The 13,461-nt window shown below is 45.3% G+C and overlaps 1 protein-coding gene across 1 annotated transcript in view; it reads right to left on the bottom strand.

Annotated features, from left to right (window-relative positions):
* Positions 1-13,461, bottom strand: part of PLEKHG4B (pleckstrin homology and RhoGEF domain containing G4B) — a 110,360-nt gene that overhangs the window by 36,311 nt on the left and 60,588 nt on the right. Inside the window, 7 exon segments of the mRNA XM_049858300.1 lie at positions 789-1,420; positions 1,784-1,894; positions 4,848-5,003; positions 5,595-5,717; positions 6,638-6,736; positions 7,118-7,234; positions 9,464-9,550. Coding sequence (XP_049714257.1) covers positions 789-1,420; positions 1,784-1,894; positions 4,848-5,003; positions 5,595-5,717; positions 6,638-6,736; positions 7,118-7,234; positions 9,464-9,550 — 1,325 coding nt within the window.

The following is a 13,461-nucleotide window of genomic DNA, read 5'->3' as shown; positions in this document are numbered from 1 at the left end:
GCTCAAGTAGACACATTGACTATGTGGGCAGCTCCTGTCTGGAGGGGAGATGAGAAGGCAGAGGGGACAGAAGCTGGTTGAACAGACACAAAAATAGAGAGTGGAGAGAAAGAGTGTGCTGTCTAATTAAGGGGAAAGCAACTAGGAGTATATAGCAAGGCGTATATAAATTTTTGGATGAGAGACTGACTTGATTCGTAAACTTTCACTTAAAGCATAATAAAAATTAAAAAAAAAACTGAGCGAAAAAAACAAACAAGCAAAAAAGGTAAAGTTTCATGCTAGGGACTTGCTTTTCGTATTGTAATTTTCTTTAAATGGGCCCCGAAAAACTAGAATTGGTGGCAGCTTTTAGTTTTACAGGCAGAGCGAGTGTGCACGGTACCACAGGCCATTAAGGAGGAAATGATCTTCAAATTGGGAGAGGGCGGGGCAACTAATACCCTGTTTAAACTCAAAAGCCAGTTGCTGTTGAGTTTACTCTGACTCATGACGACCCCACGTGTCAGAGTAGGACTGGGCTCCACAGGGTTCTCAATAGCTGGTTTTCCAAAGCACGTCTGCGTGGGTTTCAGTCACCAACCTTGTGCCTAGTAGCTGAGCCTGTAGCTGTTTGTGCCACTCGAGGCCTCTGTTGAAACTCAGATGGTGCCCTTTCAGCCTGGCAGGATGGGGGCCTGGGGTGTCCCAGCATTTCTACCTTGCAGACAAGCATCTAATGCTGGGACGGTGCCGACCCTCGGTTCCACTGGCCACTGGGCCCAAAGGACAGGGAGTGTCCACCTCACCTTCCCGGTTGCGGCCTCCCATCCCCCTCAGGGTGGTGGACTCTGGATGGAGAGGACAGGCTGCAGTTCCGGGGAAGCAGGGGGTTCTTGGTGGCCAAGGTACTTGTCACCTCCAGGCCCTTGATGTGTACCCCAGTGTGTCCCAGCTGGCGGAGCTCCCTGGGGCCACCGTCAGGCAGTGGGGACTCGAAGCTCTGTGTTTTCTTCATCATCTTCTTCAGGGGGTGCTTCCTGATGCGGGGACTCGGGGCCCAGGTGGGCTCAGGGTGACAGGGGGAGCTATTGTCCAGGGGGCCCTCCAGGGAAGGCGGTGTGTCCCACGGAGCAGGCACACCTGGGCCCAGATGCATGTCCTCCCGTGTACTCTGCGTGTCCTGCCCAGAGGGGTTGGCCTTCTGGGGAAAGGTTGGTGAGCTGCAGCCAGGGGCGGCTTCAGGATAGGCCTCCTCCAGGTGGTGGCTGGTCTGCTTGCCCTGTGACCACAGGGCCCGGCACCGCCACAGCTCCTGCCCTTTGCCTGGCCCCGGCTCCACTGTGGCAGCCACTCGGCAGCAGCTCCCCAGATGCTCAGCATCCAGCAAAGAAGAGGTGGTCTCAGGGTGCTCCCTGCAGGGTGGCCTCCATCTGGCTGCCTGGAGACAGGGAGGGGGCTGGTCAGCCAGGGAGGGGGGCCGGGGGTGTGGCCCAATGGGGCCATGATCACAAACCATGTGGTTCTGAGTCCAGGATAGCTCATGTCTGCCCAGCCAGGACAGAGTGATGGACCTCGGGAGGGACAAACAAACCCTGGGCTCCATGGCACCTGCTGGGTGGGGAGAGGATGCACCCCCTACCAGCTCCTCCAGCAACCCCCCTCCACTCTGCCTGGAGCCACTTCTCTGGGGCTCACAGGGGGACCCTGTGAGCTCCAGAGGGGCGGGGGTGCTGTTTGGGCACCGGGGTACTGCCGGCACAGCAGGGCAGCCACGTGGTTTGTGTCCCAGCAGTGCACCTACCGCTGCGGCTGCCTCGTGGAAAGCCTCATACACCTCCTGCTTTTCCTTCTTGTTCTCGAGCGAGGACAGCTCCATGGGGCTGAGGGATTGCTCTCGTTCCCTTTCCAGCCACTGTTTGACGTATGCAGGAAAAGAAGATTTTATTTTTAAGTGTGCAGGGACAAGGACAATGGGCCATCCCTATGGGAACAGGTGCCGTGAGCACCCAACACAGAGTGAACCCCACAGCTGCACACGTGATACCTGTTCTGGGCTGGCCAAGTGACGTGAGCCCACACTGGTGTTAGTGACTACACTCTGCAGCTCATATGCATGATGATATTCAGTGCCTGGGAATGGGAATCAGGACCGCTAAAACATGGACCCAGGGCCTTCAGTTTGGGAACCTGTTAATGCCTTAGACACGTCTTAGAAACATTTCTCAGGCTGGTGTCTGCTTGAGGCTGCCCAGACACCACCTGCTCATCTTCACAGCTCCGTGACAAAATCAAGGACTTTATTTTAGAGACAACACTGCTTGGTTTGTAGTGGAAATGTCAGGGTACATTTTATTATAGTTCGTGTGCAGTTGTCGTGACACAGCTGACCACAGTGTGCGGGCACGGTTGGTGGGTGCTGCAGGAGAAGGCTGTTATGAAAAGATCTATGGCTACAAGGCTCGTGTAATGATCCTAGATACACAGGCAGATGAGAGAGACAGATCAGAGTGTATACTCTTCTTAAATACAGCCAGAGTCATGGATTTTTTTCCTACAAAACAGGGACCGGCAACCTCAGAGCTTCTGGGTGCAGGGGAGACAAAATGGCCAGCAGAGCCAAGCTGGATACAACTCACAGATACGGTCTATGTCCAGCTTCATGAAAAAAGTAAATTCTATCTGATCTGAAAACATATATATATATATATATATATATATATATATATATATATAAAAGAACCATATAAGCTCTGTGATAAAATATATCAGTAACTCCATAACCTTAAGATAGAAAGGACTATTTAAATCATAAACAAAGTTAAAGGACAAATTACAAAGTGGGAAAAATATGTGCAACATAACCAATGGATTACTATAATTAATATAGTAAAACTACTACAAATCCATTGGCTAAGTGCATGAAAAAGCAACTCATGAAAGAAACAAACATAACCAACAAATGAAGAAGAAAAAGTTTAGCCACAATTCAGGAAATGCAAATGGAAGCTATGACGAGATGCTCTATTTGAGGAAAGTGATGCTCTCAGATGCTGCTGCTGAGAATCTGCCTGGCAGTCATTTGTCAAATGCACAGAAACCTCAAAAAAAATTTTTTTCTGATGATGACATCTGGAACCTCGGAATTTAGCTAAAGGAAATAATCAGGAGGTGTGAAAAGATGGAGGTACAGTAATGCTTATCAATGGTGTTCGTGATAAAAGAAAAACTGGAAAGAGCCCAGGAGCCATTCAGTCAGGAGGTGAGTAAACAAACAGGTTCAGGCATCCAGGATGCTGCGGCCAGTAAGGATCAGGCACGAAGGTGCACCCCAAAGCCCTAGGGACAGGGCGGGTTAGAAGAGCTACAAGTAGCATAACCCATTTTTGTGAAAATATATGTCACTTGTAGTTTATTCGTACAAATAGAAAACATTTATGGTGGAGATATATGAAAAAAAACTCACCCAATTGGGCAGACAACCAGGGTGGCCAAGAAAGCCCCTGGCATGAAAATGGTCCAGAACCACCAGCAGAGACGCACCTGGGAGGGGGTGGGGTTGTGCACCCTGAACCTGTTATCTATGCTCAGAGAGGAGAAGAGGGGCTGATCCCAGATAGATCGGGGTGCTGTGAAGAAGTAGCCTCAGAATACAAAAGGGTCCGAAAGCAGCAGCAGACACTCAGAAAAAGGGTGAGAAGAAGAAATTGAGAAAGTCTGCCCCAAAGGTTGAGCAGAAAGCTGATGATACTAAAACGCGAGGGAAAATGGGAGACTGTTCAGGGGGGTGGGAGCAGGCATCAGCAGAGCCGCCAGGGTCCCTGCGAGAGGACATAGTGCCCTCAGCAAGGGCTGCCACCACTTTGCCCCCTAGGATGTGTCATCCTAAATTCTGGATATTGAGGATGAAGAGTCTGCAAGCTTCCAGGGAGAAAAGCAGGTCACAGACAGAGGGTCAAGGTCAGACAGTGTCAGGCATATCAGCTGTGATGCTGGATGTTCAGATAGGAGCCAGTGTTCAGAGGGGAATGTGAAGGTGGGAAGACATTTTCAGACATGCCAGGTCTCAAATTTCCCTTCCATTTCTCTCTCTCTGGGAAGTACCAGGGCGGGGTGGGGGGGGTGGGGTGTGGACAGCTGCACAAAACGATAATGTCAGCCAAGGAAGAGAGAGACGTGGGGTGCAGAGACCGGAGACCAGGGCCAGGTGCATGAGGTGGGACGGGTGCTGCCCACAGCCTCAGGTCCTTCTGCCAGGCTCCGTGGCTGCACTCGCCTGGTGCTGAGGGGTCCCTGCCCCGCCGGCCTGGTGTGGAGGGGTCAGGCGGACATTCAGCTCACACCGCCCAGCCCCACCCGAGGGCCCGAGAGCTGGAATTGGCCACTCTGAGACCAGGAAAACGCTAAGATCCATACCCCCTTGTCCCTGATGGATGCCCAACCATGACAAGTCCTGTATCCTGACCTCCCAGGAGAGGCTGTTGACAAGTTTTGGGGGAGCTAAGGCTGGATGAGGACCCAGAGGTGTCTTCCCATGTCTGTTTGCCCAGCAGGGCCATCATGTCCCCTCCCTCCCCACCTCTTGGCAGTGACCCCCTCTCAGATTTATTTAGATGTAAGCTGTTGTTGATAAAATGACTAATGAAAAAGTTTCTAGAGAAGGTTTATATGCACATGTATATGAGGGGAAAACTCAGGATTATAGTGCACTGAAGTGGTAACACTGGTTCTTTTCAGCAGCATTTGAAAATATTTTTCTCTTTTGGCTCCTTTGAGTTAATTTTTTTTCTCCACTGAGCCAGAATTTCTCATGTAAAAAGGAAATAAAACTCATCACTCCCTTCCTCTAGGACTTCAGCGGCACTGACCTGGACAGGTCCCTCCTGGTGCCGCCTCAGCTCCTGCAGGCCCTCCAGCTGCTGCAGACACCTGTTGGAGGACAGGACCAGCCTGTGCACCTCCTCATCCACCTGCTCATACAGCCTGGTGGCTGCCTCGATGGCGTCCCTGGAAGAGAGGGTGAAGTGGCGAGTCCTGGTTTCCACATGGAGAACGGTGCTCCAGGTCACAGCCCGCTGGAACACCTGCAGGCTCCTCACGGGTGGTCACTCACGCCTAAAAGAAATGATGCCCAGGAGGGAGCCTGTGGCCAGCCATGGACATGGGTGTGCATGCACCAGACGCCACCATCTGCACAGACACCCAAGACAGAGCACTGGCCAGGCTGGAGTACGGCCAACTCCATGTGGCATGGAGGGGATGGGGTGGGGGATGGCAGCCCCCAGGACGACACGGAAGCTCAACTTGGGGCCACTGACTCTGAGTCTCCATCATGGTGAATTTTAACTTTCCTTCCATCTGGGCCTTCCAAGGAGCCTCTGCTTCTCTTTGGAGCATGTGCATATGGATTAGCTCTGGTCCAGGCAAAGGGCAACGATGCTAGTCAAGGCGCAGAGGCCGGGCTCCCTGGACTGCTGCCTGGATGGAAACATGCTCCCCATGCCCATAGCACAGCGCTTTGCACCATTGCTGCAAGCTTCCCAGAGCAGCCACTCTCGATTGGCACAGGCAGCCCTGCTCCAGGGGCACACTCACCAGCCGTCCTCACCAGCAATGAGTTCGTCCCTCCTCAGCCTTGCCAGGACAGCGCCACCCTCCAGCCTGAGGTTGACCAGCAGTGTGTCTTCCAGGACACACTTCATCACGGCCCTGTGCATGTAGATGAGCTCGGTGACTTCCTGCAGGGGGAGAGATATCCATACAGCCCTGCTCCAAGGGAACCCCTGTCTATTAGCAGTAGCCTTGCTCCAAGGTAACCCCCGTCTATTAGTGGTAACCTGCTCCAGGGGAACCACCATCTATTAGCAGTAACCCTGTTCCAGGGGAACCCCTGTCTATTAGCAGTAGCTCTGCTTCAATGGAATCCCCTGTCTATTAGCAGTAGGCATTAGCAGTAAGCATGGCCAGCGTTCCTGGTTTTATAGCTAAAACTAAAGCACTGGTCTGTGCTGTGCCCACATGCTGACATCTAGTTTGAATAGCAAGGGAGTGGAGTGCCAGACGCACTCACAGGGAGGATGAGCCTGAGGCCAAAGCTCATGGAAAGAAAAGAATGGTGCTCACGACTTGGTGGCAGCAGATCTGCTGTTCAGACCAGAGATACCCAGGTCTGGTCACCCATGAGAAGTGTCCAGGGGATCCCAGTCTCATCTTCTAGGCTACCATGGTCTGTGTGGTCAGTCTGTCTCTCTGCCTTGCTTCAATGATTCATTCCCAGTTACTATTCCTACCATATTGGCATATCACCAAATATGGTGGCATGTTTTTCCTTCTGGGTAGGGTGGGGCTTTTTTTTGGTGACAAGCAGGAAGGAGTGATCTTTTGGTAATTGAAAGAAATCTACAATCAAAAAGCATTTTAAATTCTTTGCTACAGATGATGGTGAACCAAATGTTTATTTTCAAGTTTTAGGGTGGGGCTTTTTTTTGATGACAAGCAGGAAGAAGTGATCTTTTGGTAATTGAAAGAAATCTACAATCAAAAAGCATTTAAATTCTTTGCTACAGATGATGGTGAACCAAATGTTTATTTTCAAGTTTTAGCTAAACCTGTATGTCCCCACCTATCTGTCAAGCAAATGAAATGTGTGAGAACTTACCTGTGCTGTACCTAAGGCTCTGTGGGTGTTCAGGGAGCAGACTGAATTTTGTAGGAAAACAATGGCTTGTTTGCAGTTCGCGGTGAAGGGTTCCAGTTTCTATCATGGTTTGAGAGGTAGGAGACAGAAGTAGAAAAGTTCTGTTAGATGCCGAAATAAACAGCTTTGAGTTCCTAGATTTATGTTAATCTCACGGTTGTAAAAGACTACCTGGGCATTAAGTGTGATCTTTGAAAAATTCAATGAAAGCACTGGGTGGGAGCAGCCCTACTTCCCCCTACCCACAGTGGACTCTAAGCCTCCGGCAAGTTGGCATCTCATGCCTACCACATCTTGGCTATCCAGAAATAAAGTCTGTGAATGATGACCATGACAGTGTGGAACTCAGGGTGGAGGTCTTTTCAAATTTGAGTAAAAACATCCATATGAGGGAAGGATCTCAAGGCCCTGGCAAGGGCAGGCCACTGTGCTGTACCTTACCTTTCGGAAGCAGACCCAGTCGCTGTGGCTGTAGGGGAAGGAGCCGTCGAACTCTGCAGTCAGCTGGGAGCTGTCAATGAGCTTGTGCAGAGCCTTTAGGGAGCTCACCACCTCCCACTGCCAAGGAAATGCCTTCATGTTAGAGCCACAGACCACCCTCCTGGGGAATGACCACTGTAAATGATTCGCTTCTGGGGGGATTGCTATTAATGGGTGGAGAGGACTGAGAGGCTGGTTTAGGATTAGCTCTCCTGGTTTGCTGGGCAGCATTAATGAACAGTATGTGGTTGGATACAGTAATGAAGGTGAAAATAAGTGAAAGGAGAAAAGAGCAAAGAGAAATGAAGAAAAAGCCCCAATTAAGGAGAGACCAAAACAGTGGAAAGAGACAGAAAGAGGAGAGGGCAGGAAAATGAGGGGAGAAGGTTAAGTGCAGAAAGAAAAAGGGAAAAGTGAGAGAATGAATCAAGGAGTCCCACTCCTGATATGGCAGAGTTGATCCTTCTCAGATAAAAATCATGAACTCTGCACAAAGTATAAGACAGCGATCTGAAAGCTCAGGAGGGTGACCAGCAGGTATATGGTGGCGGCAATTGAAACTTTGAAGAAAGGACTGGGATGGAGTGACTTGCCCATTTTTGTGGCTTTGGTCTGGAGGCAGGCTGTGTATATGGTGAGATATGCAGTGGCTGGAGCTCAGTTAGGAAATGGGTGTCTTTCCGCCTGAAGAGCCAGAGGATAGACCCTGGCATAGCCATTGGAAAGGGAAAGCAGATTCCCAGAAGGAAGAAATCCAGGAAAGGGGAGCCCCAGATCCGTGTGTAAACTCTGTCAAAGCCTCTGCACACATGAGGCAGATTGAGAGCAGCTTGCAGCTAAAGGCTAAAAGACCTGAACCAACCCACTGGAGGTGATAAAGAGTTTTCAGTTTGCATTGAACCAAGTTAAATCCATACTAAAGCAACACTCTTCAGAAGTTTATAACAGAACCCAGTCTCTACACCATAGCATTCACAATGTCCAGGATACAATCCAAAATTACTTGACACATGAAGAACCAGGAAAATGTGATCCATTCTCAAGGGAAAAGATAATCAACAGAGGCCAACCCTGAGATGACCCAGATGTTGGAATTATCAGACAAGGACTTTAAAGCAGCTATTAGAATTTTTTTTTAATTATGTTCAATGAGGTAAAGGAAAATATACTTGCAGTAAATGAAAAGATAAAAAATCTCAGCAGATATACAGAAAATATTTTTTAAAATCCCACTGGAAATTTTTTAACTGAAAAAAATACAATATTTGAAATAAAAAATTCACTGAATATTGAATGGAGTTGTGAGCAAAGACACAATGACCCTAAAGATCAATAGAAACAATCTGATCTGAAGAAGACAGAGAGAGAACACAGATTCTCATGGACTGATGGGACAGTATCAATATGCATAGCTGAAGTCCTAGAAAGAAAGGAGAGAATGGGGCAGAAAAACATTTCAAGAAATAATGGGTAAAAACTTTCCAAATTTGGTGATAGACATAAATTTACAGATTTTAAAAGTTCAGTAAAACCTAGACAGGATAAATATGAAGAAAACCATGCCTAGGCACATCATAGTCAAATTGTTGAAAACAGAAATCTTGGAAGCAGCAGAGGAAAATGACACATTGCATACAGAGGAACAACAATTTGAATTATTGTAGACTTTTCATCAGAAACTATGGGTGCCAGAAGACAACAGAACAACATCTTTAAAGTGCTGAAAGGATGAAAAAAAGCAACAATGTCAACCCAGAGTTCTATATACAGGTAGGCCCTAACTTATGACATATTTGAGTATGACGAACTGCACTTACGATGCTACTCTTTTTGCTATTTCTTTGTACTTCTTATTGTTAATAATATGTACTACATACAATGTCGCAGCTGATGTTAACATTCTCAGATGTTCACTTGCAGATGTTCAATTTTATGATTTACTGTTCAAAACATTGAAAACTAAAAAAAAAATATGAGGTATTCAACCTATGTCAGAACCGTCAGGGACTACCTGTATAGAGAAAATACCCTTCAAGAATGAAAGCAAAATAGACATTTTCAGATAAAAGAGAAAGAAGTAAGAAAAAAGAGAAGGAAAGAAAAAGAACGAGGTGGGGAAGAAAGATGAGATTTCATATTATGTTCTGTAGGGCTCCTGTAAGAATTTAAGGATAGGAGGTAGGTTTCCAGGCTCCCACCTGGCTACAGTCAGAACTTACACAAATTCTTTCCCGTGTATATCCTCATCTGCTCAATTTTATGCATCATTCAGAGTCATACCTAATGCCGAGGGTCTAAAACCTTTACCTGAATTGCTGCATCCTTGTCAGGCCTTAATGTTGATTCTTTATCCACCAGCAGCAAAATGCTGTGAATTATGGGAGGAACTGTGTTCTGAAATAAGTAAGAAAGAAATATTACTGATTAGCTTTCTAATTTTTAACTGATCATTGAGTAAACAGAATAATCCAATTTTGATTGGTGCTGCTTAAATAGATATTTTTTCAAAGTATCTATAATGCATAAAATGTAGTTGACTCAGCTTCGGATGTAAATTATTTGCCCTCATGAATTTTAAAAAATGTAACCAGGTATAAAACAGCCAAACAACCCATTGCTGTAGAGTCAGTTCCAACTCATAGCAACCCTATAACTGCCCTATAGGGTTGCCAAGAAATGCCTGGTGGATTCGAACTGCCAACCTTTCGGTTAGCTGGCATATCGGGGTATAATAAACATACATATGAGAAGCTGGACTATATGAAGGAGAGCGGGGCATCAGGATTGGAGGAAGACTCATTAACAACCTGCGTTATGCAGATGACACAACCTTGCTTCCTGAAAGTGAAGAGGAATTGAGGCACTTACGAATGAAGATCAAAGACCACAGCCTTCACTATGGATTGCACCTCAACATAAAGAAAACAAAAATCCTCACAACTGGACCAAAGAGCAACATCATGATTAACGGAGAAAAGATTGAAGTTGTCAAGGATTTCATTTTACTTGGATCCGCAGTCAACGCACATGGAAGCAGCAGTCAAGAAATCAAAAGACGCATTGCATTGGGTAAATCTGCTGCAAAGGACCTCCTTAAAGTGTCAAAGAGCAAAGATGTCACCCTGAAGACTAAGGTGCGCCTGGCCCAAGCCATGGTATTTTCAATCACATCATATGCATGTGGAAGCTGGACAATGAATAAGGAGGACCGGAGAAGAGTTGACGCCTTTGAATTGTGGTGTTGGCGAAGAATATTGAATATACCACGGACTGCCAAAAGAGCGAACAAATCTGTCTTGGAAGAAGTACAGCCAGAATGCTCCTTAGAGGCAAGGATGGCGAGACTGCGTCTTACATACTTTGGACATGTTGTCAGGAGGGATCAGTCCCTCGGGAGGGACATCTTGCTTGGTAAAGTAGAGGGTGTCAGCAAAAAAGAGGAAGGCCCTCAGTGAGGTGGACTGACACAGTGGCTGCAACAATGGACTCAAGCATAGCAACCGTTGTGAGGATGGCGAGGACTGGGCAGCGTTTTGTTCTGTTGTACACAGGGTCTCTATGAGTCGGAACCAACTTGAGGGCACCTAGCAACAACTAACAACAATGACTAGGGGTTGTGAGCATTTTCTCATGCATCTATTAGCTGCCTGGTGGTGTAGTGATTAAGTGCGACAGCTGCTAACCAAAAGGTCGGCAGTTCAAATCCACCAGGTGCTCCTTGGAAACTCTATGGACAGTTCTACTTTGACCCATAGGGTCACTATGAGTCGGAATCGACTCGACGGCAATGGGTGTGTTAGCCGCCTGAATGTCTTCTTTGGTGAAGTGTCTGCTCATATCCTTTGCCCATTTTTTAACTGGATTATTTGTCTTTATCTTGTGAAGGTGTTGAATTTTCCTGTGGATTTTAGAGATTAGACCTTTGTCAGATTTCTCATAGCCAAAAATTTTTTCCCAGTCTATAGGTCCTTTTTTACCCTTTTGGTGAAGTCTTTTGGTGGCCATTAGATGTTAAATTTTTAAAAGATTCCAGTTATCTAGGTTATCTTCTGCTGTTTGTGTATTGTTAGTTATGGTTGTATCCTATTTATGTATCCTATTTATGCCATGTATTAGGGCCTCTAGTGTTGACTCTGTTTTTTTTCTTCCATGATCTGTAAAGTTTTTTGTTTTATATTTAGGTCTTTGATTCATTTTGAATTAGTTTTTGTGTATGATGTAAGGTAAGGGTCCTGTTTCACTTTGTTTTTTTTACAGATGGACATCCAGTTTTGCCAGCACCATTTGATAAAAAGACTGTTTTTTCCCCATTTAATGGACTTTGGGCCTTTGTCAAAAATCAGGTGGCTGTAGGTGGAAGGATTTGCATTTGAGCTCTTAATTCTGTTCCATTGGTCAATGTCTGTCATTGTACCAGTATCAGGCTGTTTTGACCACCATAGCTGTACAGCAGGTTCTGAGGTCAGATAGTGTGAGGCCTCCTACTTTATTCTTCTTCAATAGTGCTTTACTTATCTGGGGCTTCTTTCCTTTCCATGTAAAGTTAATGATTAGTTTTTCCATCTCTTTAAAGAATGCTGTTGGTATTTAGATCGGGATTGCATTGTATTTGTAGATTGCTTTGGGTAGAATGGACATTTTCACAATGTTGATTCGACCTATCCATGAGCATGGTATGTTTTTCCATGTATGTAGGTCTCTTGCAGCAGTGTTTTGTAGTTTTCTTTGTATAGGTCTTTTACGTTCCCAGTTAGATTTATTCCTAAGTATTTTACATTTTGGATTTTTATTATAAATGGTATTGCTTTCCTGATTTCCTTTTCGTAGTTCTCTTTATTGGTGTATTGGAATCCAACTGATTTTTGTATGTTTATCTTGTATTTTGCTACTTTGCTGAATCTTTCTATTAGTTGCAGAAGTTTTCTTGTGGAGTCTTTTGGGTTCTCTATGTATAGTATATGTCATCCACAAATAAGGATAGTTTTACTTCTTCCTTACCAATTTGGATGTCCTTTATTTCTTTTTCTTGCATAACTGCTCTAGCCGGGACTTCCAGTACAATGTTAAATAGGAGTGGTGATAAAGGGCATCCTTGTCTTGTTCCTTGTCTCAGGGAGGAATGTTTTCAGCCTCTCTCCATTACGAATGATGTTGGTTGTTGGTTTTGTATAGATGTCCTTCGTTATGTTGAGGAATTTCCCTTCTATACCTATTTTACTGAGAGTTTTTTTTTATCAGGAATGGTGTTGGACTTTATCAAATGCCTTTTCTGAGTTGATTGAGATGATGATGGGACTCTTTTGTTTTATTTATGTAGTGGATTACGCTGATTGACTTTTTAATGTTGAATCATCCTTGCATGCCTGGTATGAATCCCACCTGGTTGGGGTGTATTTTTTTTATATGATGCTGCATTCTATTGGCCAGAACTTTGTTCAGAAATTTTGCATCTATATTCATGAGAGATATTGGTCTGTAATTTTCATTTTTTGTGATGTCTTTGCCTAGTTTTGGTATCAGGGCTATACTGGCTTCATAGAATGAATTCGGGGAGTACCTCTTCCTTTTCAATGTTCTGAAATAGTTTGAGTAGTACTGGTGCAAGCTCTTCTCTGAATATTTGGCAAAATTCTCCAGTGAAGCCATCTGGGCCAGGGTGTTTTTTGTTGTTGGGAGTGTTTTTATTGCCCTTTCAATCTCTTCTCTTGTTATAGGTCTGTTCAGATTTTTGACCTCAGTTTGTGTTAGTTTAGGTAGATAGTGTGTTTCTAGGAATTTGTCCATGTCCCCTAGGTTTTCAAATTTTTTGGGGTATAGTTTTTCATGGTACTCTGTTATGATTCTTTTTATTTCAGTTAGCTCTGTTGTAATGTTCCCCATTTCATTTCTTATTTGGGTTATTTGTATCCTTTCCTGTTTTTCTTTTGTCAGTTTGGCCAATGGTTTGTGGATTTTGTTGAATCTTTCAAAGAGCAAAATTTTGATTTTATTGATTGTTTCTATTGTTTTCCTCTTCTTTATTTCATTTATTTCTTTTATGATCTTTATTATTTCCCTTCTTCTGGTGGCTGTGGGCTTCTTTTGCAGTTCTCCTTCTATTTGAGTCATATAGCTAATGTTTTGATTTTGTCCCTTTCTTCTTTTTTGATGTGTGTGTCTATTGCCATAAATTGACTTCTGAGCACTGCCTTTGCTGTGTCCCAAAGGTTTTGGTATGATGTGTTTTCATTCTCATTTCATTCTAGGAATTTTTTGACTCCATCCATTATCCAGTGGTTTTTAAGCAAGGTGTTATTCAGTTTCCG

The sequence above is a fragment of the Elephas maximus genome, chromosome 2, assembly GCF_024166365.1.
Source record: "Elephas maximus indicus isolate mEleMax1 chromosome 2, mEleMax1 primary haplotype, whole genome shotgun sequence".
In the NCBI taxonomy this organism is placed as follows: Eukaryota; Metazoa; Chordata; class Mammalia; order Proboscidea; family Elephantidae; genus Elephas; species Elephas maximus.
Note: the sequence above shows the minus strand (reverse complement) of the source record. Positions and strands in the feature narration are given on the sequence as shown.